The sequence below is a fragment of the Bufo gargarizans genome, chromosome 2 (assembly GCF_014858855.1).
Source record: "Bufo gargarizans isolate SCDJY-AF-19 chromosome 2, ASM1485885v1, whole genome shotgun sequence".
Lineage (NCBI taxonomy): Eukaryota > Metazoa > Chordata > Amphibia > Anura > Bufonidae > Bufo > Bufo gargarizans.
Genome location: NC_058081.1, coordinates 542,207,600 through 542,222,297, shown reverse-complemented (window position 1 = coordinate 542,222,297; position 14,698 = coordinate 542,207,600). Strand labels below are relative to the sequence as shown.

Genomic DNA, 14,698 nt, shown 5'->3' with positions numbered 1-14,698 from the left:
AATTTCCTGCAAATCTATGTGTCATGGTGACATAAACAGTCTTCTAGTTCTGGCATTACATTCAGCCGGGAATATCAGAATGAACAGTGCAAAAGTTCCCACCCAGGCAGACATAACTCAAGCTCACTGTACACTGTCAAATCTCATCAAGCCACAACCTTCCCAGGTATTGACCGTTTATTCTACAGAAAAAACTGGTATAATAAAGAAAACATTGTCCCACCCCATACCAAGAATTACTAACCTTTCCAAAACTTCCTTTCCCAAGCACCATCAGGAAGTTGAAATCGGAGATGTGGAAGCGACTAGTACCAAAGAAGCTCATACGATTGGAATCAGTCGGGCTGGCACTCGGAACTGGACCTCGTCTCACTTTCTGCACAACACAAGTTAAATGAGAATAATAGATCAAGCAATCAAATGTATACAGTTCTTGAGGGAAAATGATCTTTAAACCATGCAGACTAATACGAAAATGTTGTATATCTTGATATTCTCGGTGCATGTAAAGGTGTATAGCATCTACTACCATATGATATCATGTACTGGTGGTACAAATACTCATACAATTATTTGTCAAAGTAGATAGAGTACATCAGATTGTGAGACAATATGGCCTTGCCTTGGGGCAAATATGTTGGGCAACATGATACAAAAAAGCTACATTAACATAGACAGCACAATCCTGCTTTAACAATTTTATAGTTACAAGTTCAACCTATTTTCCAATAGTGATGAAACACTCCAGAAGTATGAGGACAATAAGCGTCACCAGTGACCCCCAATTTAAAACCACTCTTTTCATACGTGTTGGCATGCTGATTTGGAAATAACTTTGGATGAATTGCAAAGGGTGAAATCCACAATGGAAATTAGCACAAAGAACATACCTGCAGTGTATTTCACAATCTGCACCTCAGGTCAATATATGAGTGGAAAATGTTCACACCACATAGATGAGATTTTCTAATTCTCATCTACTTACCTGGTACTGCAGATTTGCTGCACAAAATCCAAACTTCAAATCCGCATGCAAAACGCACTATGCACTGGAACTAGAGATGAGCGAATCAAAGCTGGAATTCGTTTAGAATTTCAGGAAAAATGTGATTTGCAACGAATGCAAATTTCCTTGCGCTTTGTGATAACAAATCGCATTTTTCCTAAAATGGCAACTACACGTGTGAGGACTGAGGACATGGGGCAAGGAACTCTGGGAAGGCGGGATCACCCAGATTGACATGCCTGCATGCAGCCAATCAGTAGCCAGCCAGCCCTGTGATGCTACAGACCTATAAATACAGCGGCCATATTAAAGTCAGACATTTTCCAGAGTTCAGAGTGCAGGGACAGACGTGTGAAGGCGCGAGGGACAGCAATTGGAAAAAACTGATTGTGGGAAAAAAAATACAGAAAAAAAGTGCAAGGAAAGGATTGGGAGGATTCATTTCACAGCATCTTAGTGCAGGGACAGACATCAGAAGGCGCTGGGGACATTGATAGGAAAGTGATTTACAAATGCAGGAAAACAATTATTTGGGGATCCAAATAGCCATTAGACAGCTCTGTCATTCCAGCTATTTGTTATTGGGCTGCAAGTGCTATGTTGAAAAGCCTTAAGTGGCTTATATCTTTGTGTCTTTAGTATCTTTTGTTAGTACTACAAGAAAAATATATACACATTTCACTGCTGCAGTTATTTCTGGTGAAAGCATATAGGGGCGTATTTCAGTACAAGAAAAATATATACGCACTTCACACTTTCTTCTGTAGGAACCGAAATCCGTTATCCTTTCATTGGTGAATTTCTTTATTTAAAAATTATTTTTTTAGGTGAAATTGATGGGTGACTGCAAAACTCCTTTTGCTGTATGATATGAATGACGTTGTGCTGAAATTTTTTCTTTCAAAGTTTATTTTGGGGGTAATACTGATGGGTGACTGCAAAACTCATTTTGCTGTATGGAAAGAATGACGCAGTATGAGGACATGTGACGTCTGAAAGTGTGAGGAAAATATATATATTTTGAAACAACAAATATACAAAAAGTACAAGAAAACAATGACAACCTCCTGATGCTGAGACCACCTCCAGACTTTGGGACACTTGGTGGCCTTCTCCTGATGCTGCTGCTGCATCCACCACCTCCAGACTCTGTCATTGTGCCACTTGGTGGCCTCCTCATACTGTAGTCACCTACAGACTCTGTCATTGGGCCACTCGGTGGTCTTCTCATGATGCTGCTGCTGCATCCGCCACCTTCAGACTCTGTCATTGTGCCACTCGGTGGCCTTTTCCTGATGCTGCTGCTGCATCTGCCACCTCCAGACTCTGTCATTGTGCCAATCGGTGGCCTCCTTATACTGCCGCCACCTCCAGACTCTGTCATTGTGCCACTCGGTGGCCTTCTCCTGATGCTGCTGTTTCTGCATCCGCCACCTCCAGACATTTTGTCACTAGGTGGCCTCCTCATACTCCCGCCACCTCCAGTCTCCCTCATGTGGGGTCCCCTCATGCTGCTTTCACCTCACCACTATGTCATCGGGCCACTCTGTGGACTTCTCATGCTGTTCCCACCCTCACCACTAGGCCAATACTGATGTATTACTAACCAAATGCTGACCGAGTAAAGGCGGGTGCTCCACAGACAGGATCAGTTTTTTTGTGGATTATTGTTCTGACGGATCAGAGGAAGGGCTAAATAATCAGTGCTGTCAACACAAACTTACTGTTGACACCCTCTCCACTCTGTCAGGGGGGCTCTACTTGTATAAGCGTTTAATAGAATAGGTTCTGAAGACATCTATGTGGAATCAGCTGACGAGGGTGTAAAAGGAGTGCGCTTGTCCTTGACGCTAACATCGACCTGTAAGGCTGAGTCCATACTTGAGTTATTTTGTCAGTTTTGGCCCTGTGACTGCCCAAATAAGTGAAGTGTGCTGTGATTCTAAGAGCGACGCCTGTCATCAGCATGTCATACTGACTCACAGCATTATTTCACTACCCCAGCAGACTCCCTATGTCCCTATGAGTGTTTCTGCAAGGCACAGTGTTCTACACCCCTATAAAGGCTCTCTGCAGCCCGGAAATAGCCGTTTTTAACGTGAATTGCCGTGAATAAATTCGGATCAAAGCGAATCTTTTCAAAAAATTCAGCGAACAGGCCGAATCAAATTTTTTAGAAATTCACTCATCTCTAGCTGGAACCCAAAGACATTGAATTGGGCTGAATTTGATATCATGTATAGGTTTTTAAATTAAACCTCTCATTTTTAAGAAAGGTGAACATAGTCTTTTTTTAAAGAATATTGCATGGGAAGATGAGTGATTGCACATAAAGCATTTTTTTTTAAATGTCACCACAGTTTTATATGCAGTTTCATGAGCCAAAACCACAAGTGGATTCAGCAAAAAGAAGTGTAAGTCTCTACTTTATAACTCCCATTCCTTTTGACTCGACCTCATGCTTTGGTTTAAAAACTGCATGAAAAGCTGCAGAATTTTTTCCTCAAAAATTCTGTGTGTGCAACCACCATTTGCTAAACATTTTTTAAACATGTGAGATGGAGAAAGCACAAAGAGGTGCATCATATTTCAGTGGGGGTAATATATCAACACTGTTACCCTAGTTTTATACCATCTTTCAGGATTTTAAAGATATGAATAAAGTCTAGCTTTCCAGACACTTTCTTTTTTAAAACATTCATCATGATTTCTGTGCTTTCAAGGGTGGCTGTGAAAAACGGCAGGCGGCACCTGGCACAGTCCAGTAGTGTTGGCCGCATTCCTGGGTGTGTTTCGGATTGGTTTACTTTAACCAAACATATTGTTTAGTGCATATTTAGACTCACATTTGTATGACCCATATTGAAGAACAAACTTTTTCTGTTGGCTTGGCAGTGTCTAAATACTGCATGATGCAGCCTTTACCTTCAGGAGCTGCAGCCAGCGAGTGACTACTCTCCATAGTCATATAAAATGAATCAAGCTGCTTGCCAGACAGAAACGCTGCTCATTGATATACATTACCAGTACCTTTGCATATAGTATAGTTTAACAGAGGGGGGTAACGCTATGATAGATACTGTAAGTCAAGACATTAAAATGTTCTTGTAACCTAACTGTAAATTAACTTAAAGAATGTGCAGTTCATAAATTTATGATCACATAATATTCAACACAAGCACATGTATAACAGCCAGGGCACATCAAATAGCATGACATTGTGCACATGACAACATTTAGAGCAGACAACAAGCCCAGCATTCATCACAAGGTACCCTGTATACTTGCACAATCTTACTTTTAATCCAATCAAAGATGATAAAATGACAAACCTACGTAACGTTTCACACACTGAGATGCTCCTTTCCAGTTTAATTTATGCCTTGTGAACAGGGGTGTAGCTATAGGGGGTGCAGAGGTAGCAGTCGCTACCGGGCCCAGAAGCCTGAGGGGGCCCAAAGACCCTTGTGCCACATAAGAAGACACTGGTGTTATAGAAAGTGCATGCTGGAAGGGCTCTGTTCAGTGGCGTACCGCCAATATAGGCAGACCACGCATCTGCTACGGGGCCCGTGCCGAGGGGGGGCCCGGAGTGGATAGAAGACCCCGCCCCCTACCTACAATGTCTCCAGTTGTGTGTTATGACATTGCCACAGTCCTACCTATCTGCGGTTCAGACGAGCCCTGCTTCCCCCTCTGCACGGGCCCCCCTCCTTCCTTACATACATTGTGTGCACAACACAGTGCACAGACAGCGATGTCCCTGACCCTGACAGCCAGCCCTGCAGCCAGGGGAGCGCTCGCTCTCCTCTGTCTGCTGGGGACTGAACTGGCCAATCAGCATTTAGCAGTGCTAAGCTCCTGCTGCTGATTGGCCAGTGTATCGCAGCAGCAGACAGAACTGAGCGGGCGGGACACGGCACTCTGCAGTGTGATGTGATACTCTGCTCAGTGAAGCCACTGCCCTCCAGCCCCCAGTGTCGCCGGCAAGTTTCACTGTGTGCCACAAAGTGAGTTGTAAGAAGTGAGTGCCTCTATGTTTAAAAAAAAAGTTAGTGGGTGGATGGTTAGTGTGGGGAAGAGGTGGGGCAGAAGCAAGCAGAGTTCCTGAGCGGGGGTAGGGGGGGGGGAGGGGTTAGTCACTCTGTTCTGTATAAAAGGCTTATCATATAGAGAACAGTGTGTCCCTCCCTCCAAGAACTTTGCTTGCTGTTCATACTCATATGGAGGACAGTGTGCCATAGGGCAGTCTCCCCTCACCATGAACTGTGTGGGGGTGGAGGGCTGGTGCACACTAGTATCAGCAGCAAAAATCTTCAGATGTAGGGGGATGGGCTATGTCAGGCTTTAGTACAGTGGCCACAGGCAGGAGGAGCAATGTGTATGCGGGTTCCTGCCCTGCACTCGCTTACCTGTGCTCGCATACATATGGCTCCCTGTGCCCACTCTGCTAAAACCTGACATAGCCTATCTTATGCCGGTGTTCTGCCAGATTTCTATACCTTGCCAAAACGCTATACCGGAAGTGACGCGGCCGCACAGGAATCAGCTGAAGGAGGGTGTGTACGGGGCTGCGCAAGCGCACATCCACTGGATTAGCAAAAAATCATTGCAGCGCCACGGGAGAAGGACTTCATGCGCATGCACGAAACCATACACCGTGCGTGCGCACTTCGGGGTAGGTAGATGTTCCAGCGCAAAATGTTCCATGATCCATCAGATCTCCCTACCCCTGAGTGCGCACCCGTGCACAACTTATAAGGAGCAGTTCATCCTTACCGCAGAGCTGAGTGCAGAATATCGAGGTCACCACATAGCAGAGCTGAGTGCGGGATATTGGGGTAACTCAGGGGTAGGGAGATCTGATGGAACATTTTGCGCTAGAAAATCTACCGACCCCTAAGTGCGCACGCGCGGTGTATGGTTTCGTGCATGCGCATGAAGTCCTTCTCCCGTGGTGCTGCAATGATTTTTCGCTAATCCAGTGGATGTGCGCTTGCGCAGCGCCGTACACACCCTCCTTCAGCTGATTCCTGTGCGGCCACGTCACTTCCGGTATAGCGTTTTGGCAAGGTATAGAAATCTGGCAGAACACCAAAGCAGACAGGCAGGAGCAGTGATGTGTGCAGTACATGGCTCACTGCACCCCAGTGAAATCCTTACTCCCATACACCAGTGTAATATCAGTGGTTCATTCGGCGCCTATTTCACATAGAGAAAAAAATTGTTAGAAAATGTCTTACAACAAAAGGTATTTACAATAGGGTTTAATAAACTTTATTTAAAAGTTTAAATACACTTTGTCAGGGATGCCGAACCCCCAGCTGGTGCAAAACGAAATCTTCTTGCCTGCCCTGCCTTGTAGTTGCAATAGCTGGAGGGCCGTAGGTTGGATATTCCTGCTTTAAAGGGGTAGTCTGGTTGTTTGAAGTTATCCCCTAGCCACTGGAAAAAGAGGGTGTGGCAGGGGAGGAGCCAGGGCAGTTACTGGGATGGGCAAAAGGTGGTAGTGGGCGGAGCTGGGGGCCCAATTCAGAGTCTTGCTATGGGGCCCAATGATTTCTATGTACGCCCCTGGCTCTGTTATAGATTTTGCACTGGGCCCAGAATCTTCAAGTTACACTTCTGGCTGGAGGGAAGGGGTTAGGTCAAGAATTTGGCATGGGGGGGGGGGTGCTGTTTCAATTTTTGCCTATGTGCTTCGATGCCCCTGGCCACAAAGCACTGAGGGAAGGGGGGCCCAAGCTGAACTCTTGCACCAGGGCCCATGAGTCTTTAGCTACGCCCCTGACTGTGAACAACTAGCATATAGTTTTCAGTTTGTAACCATCATGAGGTTAGACAATTAAAGGGGTTATTTGGGCTTTTCATAAAATCTTGGCATCTTCTGTCCTTTGTAGAAAAGATAGTTTAGTCAGAACTTACCCATTTGTCCTGCCACCAATGCCACCATCTACACTGCAAAGTCTTTCAGTCGAGGCTCGACCCCATGTTTTCCCAAAGTCTTCCTGTTCAGATGCATAGGGGTCCTAACCGGATGTGTTCTCAGGTCTTCCTGTTTAGCTTTATAGGAGTCTCAACTAGATGTGCTTACGAGTTCATCTGCTCAACAGGAACACTCTAAAACACATCCAGTTCGGATCCGAATGGATGAGACCGCAACCAGTATGAGTTCAGCGGAGATGGCGGCATTGGAGGCCTGACAGGGGGTAAGTACTAACAAAACTATCTTTCCTACACAGGACAGAAATGAGTCACTTGCAGAATAGACCTGGCACTGATGCTTTAACAGGAATAATGTAAAACTCTTATTTAACAGGTTTGAATTGACCTTTCTTTTGAAATCATGATCCCGAAGCTGAGAGTTAGCATATTTAACTAAAGCTTCGTGCGCTGATTATACTACATTAAATGGCAATTATGGGCTTGAATAACAATGTATTGTATATTTATTTCTTCTTCCTCACACTGTATCTGGAATTGGTTTCCAAGCCGCAGGATGGCAGTTGCATGGCAACAGTGGCTGACTTAAAGGGGAAAAAAAGCAATTGATAATATACTTGGTCCATGGAGATTAAGTTGTCCACATTGTCACAACTGCTGTGATTTTAGAAAAAAAAAAAAATCTAAGATTTACATACATAGAAGCGAAAAAGAAAATTTAAGGGGAACAAAGTCACCAAATAAGAGAATGATTGTTGTAAGAATTATTATTTTGTAGAATAACACAGTAAAGTGCTATAGGTTTTAGGCCTAGTTCACACATCACTGTTTGTTCAGTATTTTACACTTTGAGTTGTGAATTGGGCCTCAGAAGTATAGCTTTAGCATTCTATCTATAGATTATATAGTAGATAACGCAAGAAATTTACTATGACTAGCATTTCATAGGACAGTTTAAAACCAAAATTCCTTACACATACTGAAAAGGGGTTCAAAATGCACTTGTATGTAGTAGATGCATTTCCTGTACTTTTTACGCAAGGGGTTAATAGGGTTAATAGTGTTAATACCACTAGATGAGGCTTGTGTCCCTCCCCCATATATAGGCAAAGGTTAGATCCATTGTACAGAGCCTGAGTCAGCACATGCTAAGTGTGGCAGCTGCAAGTCGTGGCCAACGCCAGAAACAAGGTTGCATGGCGTGATGACGTGAACACGTCGCGTCTCGTTCTCCCCCTCGCTGGCCTCCTCCCTCCAAGCTCCCGGCTCCGTCTGAACAGCTGATGCCGAAAAGCTGATGCCTTGAGCTGCCACGCTGATGCCTTGACCTGCTTGAGATGTGACGCTGCGCTGTACCTATTCTGGCTCCTGGACTGCCTCGCTTGCTGTGGTGGATGCCTGGCTGCTGTTGCGGCGGCTGCCGGGCGTCTCGTTTCTGCCTCTGGGCTTGGGCTGCCCTGGGGACCTCCTGCTTTCTTCCTCCGTTGTCGGCTTCATTCTGGCTCTGGTCTCCTGCTCTGCCCCTGGATCCGGCTGCCTCGCTGCTCTGCCTGTCGCTGCTTTTTTGTTGGGATGCGGCGGGCCTCCCTGTTTGCTGCTCCTCTCCGCTGGTCCTGATCGCCTTGTTTTGGCCTGGGGCGGGCGCCCGGATGCTTGTGTTTTGGCTGCCCGGTCTGCTCGCCATCTGGACTGCCTGCTATCCTGGCAGTGAGGACATCTGTCTTCCCTTTCTCTGGCTTCGATCTGACACGGCTGCGGCATGCACCGGGACTGAGGCTCCTCTGGACACGTGAGAATATAGTGTTTCACTGACTTTATCTCTGCCGAACTGCTGGTTCCCCTGCCTCACTGAGTAGATATATTCCTGCTTGATCTTTTTCTCTTCGTGGTGTATGGCAAAGGGGGGGATAGAGGGGTGAAAAAAAAAAAAAGGGAGAGGAGAAAGAAGCAAAATAAGGAGATATAAAGGAGAGTTTAAATCGGAAAAAAAAGGAAGGAAAGGGCAAGGGAAAGAAGGGCGAGGGGAGGAGAGCAAGGGAAAAAAAAAGAACAGGGGAAAAGAAGGGGAGGAAAAGTTAAAAGAAGGGGAAGAAAGAAGAAGAAAAGGAAGGAGAAGGGGGAAAAAAAGGAAAAAAAAAAAACGGCAGGGAAAAAAGGGAAGAGAATGGCCCCAAAGCGACGGTCAGTTGACTCCTCTGTAACTAAACTGGGGTCTAAGACTCCAGAGAACAAAATTGATAAGTTCCTGAAATCGCCCTTCCTTAATGAAAAGAATCCAGCTAAAACTAAACTCTCTGCCAACTTGAAGAAATTCTCTAAAACTCCCCAGTCTGAGGAACCATCCGAGGATGGATCAGTGGAGACAGACCAGGAGGTGGTAGAGGAAGGTCTCTCTGCACAAATACGAACAGAACATGACCCGTCTGTCTTGGATAAAATCCTTTGCGCCGTGGAAAATAACGGCACTTTAGTGCAAGGGATGTCTACGCAATTGGGTTCAGTGCAGAGCGACATTTCTTTAATAAGAGAAGATCTGGTAAAGATCCGTGACCGAGTTCTCAATGTTGAAAAAACAGTTGACTCCCTGCAAACCGATATGGACATTTTAAAATCTAAAGCTTTGTTTCTCGCTTCAGAAAATCAAGCATTACAAAACAAGCTAGAGGACCTTGAAAATAGGTCAAGGCGAAACAACGTTCGCATAATTGGTTTCCCAGAAGGGGTGGAAGGCCGACATCTAGAGGAACAACTTAAAGATGTGGTTATGCACAACCTAGGTAGTGATAATTTCTCCCCTATGTTTCAAATAGAAAGAGCCCATCGAATTCCAGGAGGGAAATTTACTCCAGGGAGGCCGCCGCGTACAATCTTAATGAAACTATTACTGTCCGCTGATAGAGACATGATACTGAGCAGAGCAAGAGAATGTACACCCATTGAACATCAGGGTACTAAATTGCTCTTCTTTCCTGATTTTGCGTGGCAGACCCAGGAATAAAGACGAAACTTCATAGAGATAAAGAAACGTTTGGCGTCTAAGGAGATCAAATACTCTCTACAGTATCCAGAGAAATTAAGAGTGATCCATAACGGGTCTTCCCTTTATTTTGAGACACCACAACAAGCGTTAGACTGGATCGACCAAATGGGCATTTGAAATTGTGCACCACCATGACTGAAGGGATGGATGGGAGGCGGGGTCAGGATCGGGCGGATCAATGGAGAGGGGGGGGGTGGGAGGAGAGGGGGGGGTGGGAGGGAAGGGGGGGAGGGAACCCACCTTGCAGGTATGGTTTCTTTTTTTTTTTTTTTGTCGTGATTGATGTCCATTAGAATTGTAGCTTGGAACGTCAGAGGGCTTGGGGAAAGGGTCAAAAGGCAAGCTATCATGGATGCATTAAAAAGATATCTCCCAGCAATTGTTTGTATAGTAGAAACTCATCTTACTAATGAAACCTTGCCCCGTCTGACAACGGGATGGCATTCTCAATCTTATCATTCCATTTTTAGTGGCTCCTCCAGGGGCGTTTCAGTCCTGATTCATAACTCTGTGGATTTCACCCTTATAAAGTCCCATATAGATGAGCAGGGCAGATTCATTTTTTTACATGGAAAGCTGTATGGCCACAGTTATATTCTCGCTTTCTTCTATATACCCCCGCCATTTTCAATGTACCCATTGACTCAGTTAATGCTTTTTTCTGAAAAGAGATCAGAATGTCGGCTAATCTTGATGGGGGATTTTAATGCGGTTATGGACCCCAACAAAGATAGATTCACTTCAGATTCAGAGCGATTTACCAGCCAACCCACGGAGTACAACAGGGAAGAGATGCAGAATGCTAGCTGTTCTTTGGAGAACTATGTAATAGAGAAAGCAAACCATAGAGTATTCTTTAAAGGGCTCAAATATTTTTCGGAGTCTGGACGCCCTGGTAAGCTTTTAGCTAGAATAATTACACAACAAGACAAGAAAAAACAATCTATCACTTCAATCCGCAACGCAGAGGGGGAAATTATAACAAACCCAGAAGGAATCAGGGATATCTTTCTACACTACTTTGCTCAGACATATAGATCCTCGCCTGGTTTGTCATCTGAATTGGCTGATGCGGTTCCTTGATGAAAATTCCACTCTCTACCCTAAATGAAGCTCAAATAGAATATCTGGAAGAGGATCTGTCTCTCCCGGAGCTGAAGGAGGCTCTGGGGTCCATTTCGGGGAACTCATCGCCAGGATTGGATGGCCTTCCATACGAGGTTTATCGCAAGTACAGCGATGTGATTCTCCCTCAGATGTTAGAGGTTTTCTCCCAAGCAATACAGGGAGGGGGATTACCATGCTCTATGCTGGAGGCTCTCATCGTTTTAATTCCAAAAAAGGATAAAGACCCGGCAGAATTGAGCTCCTATAGACCAATCTCTTTATTAAACACTGATGCTAAGTTACTATCAAAAGTTTTGGCTAGGAGGCTCTCGCGGGTTATATCCACCATTATCCACCCAGATCAAAATGGCTTTATGCCAAAAAGGGGTACCCATCATAACTTGCATAGGCTATTTATGAATATTCAGTCCCCGGGGTGCGGCGCCCGCTCCATCCTGTCGTTGGATGCTACCAAAGCCTTTGACAGGGTGGAGTGGACCTTTCTCTGGGAGGTGATGAAAAAAATGGGCTTTGGCCCAATATTTATGGCGATGGTTCAGCTTCTATACAACTCCCCAGCTGCCAGGATAAGGATCAACGATACGACGACAGAGAGGTTTACACTAGGATGAGGCACCCGTCAAGGCTGTCCCCTTTCCCCCCTTTTATTTAATATTTACATTGAACCTTTAGCGGCTAGTATAAGGCAGGACCCGAGGGTGGCCGGTTTTGGCATATGGGGAAGCATGATCGTGTATCCCTTTACGCAGATGACATCTTGGTTTTTATTCATCAAACAGACACCACTCTTCCTCGCATAATGGACCTGGTTGGTCTTTTTTCCGATCCGTCTGGCTTGGAGATCAACTGGGAGAAGACTGTTCTCCTCCCTATAGACGAATTGTGGGGCGAATGGAATAATCAGTTAATGATCTCTGACTCAATAAAGTACCTGGGGATAACAGTTTCTGCCAAACCTCAGGAATATTTACAACTCAATTTGATTCCTTTGCTGATAAAGTTGAGGGCTAAAATTAAGATATGGCAAAAAATTCTGCCAGCGAGAGCGGACAGAATTTCATTAATAAAAATGGTAGTGCTGCCCCAGGTTCTTTATGTTTTGCGCAATTCGCCCGTATGGATTGCAGATAAGTACTTTAGACTGATAGAGCGGATGCTTAATGATTTAATATGGGGGAGGAAGCGCGAGAGACTGAAGGCATTCTACTTCTCTATGCCCTACAATTGGGGAGGTCTCAACTTCCCCTATTTTAGGGGCTATTTTGTGGCCCCCCAACTCTGCCTTTTTAATGACTGGGAAAATAGCCATTTCTGCAGTAGAGTGGTGAAAGATTCAGGTTTTTCTGATTTTTTTACAGTACTAGAGTCTGACTATTTATCAAATGTATTAATTGGGTATACACTTTTCTGCAGAATAGCTACAAAGACTTGGCTGGCTATAAGGAGTTGGTGTGGAGTTAAGGCATCACTTATCTGCACCCCATTATGGCATAACTCAAAGCTTTTGAGCTTAAATGATGTAAGTTGTAGCCAGTATTGGAGGACCAAAAATATTCAGTACCTACACCAAGTGGTCAGTGGTGGACAAATTCTGCCCCTTGTGGAACTAAAGCAAAGGGCAAATCTATGTGAGGTGGCTTGGTATGCATACTTTCAATTGAGGACAGCACTCTCTAGCACCTCGAATCGGCACTTTCTTATTATAGATACTGAATTTTTACATGACTTAATTTGTAAGAAAATTGTCACGAGAATTAAAGTATCACATTGTTATAGACACTTAATGAAAAACCTTTTTTTGGATGTTCTCTCTCCAGGACAGAGAGCCTGGTCTTCTTTGCTATCAGAGGGGGGGGGCCTCTAAACTGGGAGAACATAGGGGAAAATTTAAAATTGGTTTCACACAATTTAAATCACACTGTTGTACAATTTAACATTTTGCACAAAATATATGTGACACCCATATGGTTATATAGGAGAGGACTTAGAGCCTTCTCTGACTGCCCATGTAGTGGTGATTCCGAGGCAGATCATTTACATCTGTTTTGGGACTGCCCCATGGTGGGCAGGTATTGGAGACTGGTCCAAACCAATCTGGCTCGTAAACTTAACATTGTCGTTCCTTTGTCCCCCAGGATATGGGTCCTGGGAGATTTAACGGAGGTTAATTATCAACCTATTAAATGCCGATTGTTGACCAAGGTGATGTTTTTAGCCAGGCTTCTTATCTCTAGATCATGGTTTTGCTCTTCCGCTCCAGACTGTAATAACTGGCTGGGTCTGGTTGAGAAGGTGAAAAACTATGAGAAGATTTTGCACAAACAAAGAGGATCCTACTTAAAGTGGAGTAAACTGTGGAAAGATTGGGACACGGTTAATTAATTAGGATTCCCCCCTGTTTTTTTGTTTTTGTTTTTCCCCTGCAAGGTGGGGGAGGTTGGTGGGGTGGGTTGGGGAAGATCTTATTAGTCCGGTCTTTTCTATATGTATTGTACTGGTGAAGAATGTGAATCTATATTAAAGCACTGGAGTATCTCTAGGATTACTGGGGGATGGCAGGCCCTTCCGGCATTAAATATTGGTTAAAAATTTGATCTACCCATAAGACTGAGTGGTATATGGGCGGGGGTCCGGGGCTCGGGACTTCGGGGGGTCCGGACATTGGGCGCGACCCGAGATGCGGCTTTTCCTGTCAGACATGAGTTTCAAATGCGGGCAGCGATAGGACACATGTGTGGGATGGGTGCCACTATGTGCTCTTTTAATCGGACAGAGTCGGTCTTTGGTTGTGTTTTTGTTTATATCTTTTTCAATTGCCGGTGACTGCCGAGCGATATTTGACTCGAGTCCTTTGCCACACGAGATACTAATGTGAATACATGTGAGGTATGGTCAATCAGGGCATTAATACTCAATTTAACTACATGGGGATGAGGCAGTAAAATATGCGAGTGGGTTATCTACCACTGTGATAGAAGACTGCTGGACCCCCCTTTTTTCCTTTTTTTTGTTCTACAGAATGTTTGCGACTAAAGATCGCTGTAAGCCCGTCTTGCACGGTGTAGGTGAGCACCAGACGATAGGCCACATGAGTGTTCATCCTGCCGATCGCGCTCACCTATGTCTGGAGGAGGCCGTGCGAGGTGCGCGTTCGTTGCCTGGTGGCCGCCTGGGCTGCGGGCCTCTGATCCCTGCCCCTTTTAGATAACATAATGTTAAATGAGATGCTTTGTCCATCAGCTTTATTAAGTTATAGATGCCGGATGGATCCTGCTTTCACCCCCAGTAAGTGAGATCTCCACCTGATTTTCAAACATTCACATAATTATTGACACTTGTATGAAATTATTGTCAATCATGCTCATAAATCAGAATTGACGGATTGATGGATCTTATAATATCGTAAATGTAATATGGATATGAATTTTTGTATTATAATGAATACAAATATTTAAATAAAAAAAAAGTGTGGCAGCTGGAAGTAAAGCCAGTCCTGTAATAGGTATCGACCTGAGAAAGGCCAGAAAAGAACGTTATATACTTGGAAATGCCAGATGTAAAAGAAGGAAGTGTAGAAAACC

General features: G+C 44.7%; 1 protein-coding gene across 1 annotated transcript in view; it reads right to left on the bottom strand.

Annotated features, from left to right (window-relative positions):
* PRKCG (protein kinase C gamma) overlaps positions 1-14,698 on the bottom strand; it is a 635,634-nt gene that overhangs the window by 174,717 nt on the left and 446,219 nt on the right. Inside the window, exon 10 of the mRNA XM_044278076.1 lies at positions 245-376. Coding sequence (XP_044134011.1) covers positions 245-376 — 132 coding nt within the window. The remainder of the gene's footprint in view (positions 1-244; positions 377-14,698) is intronic.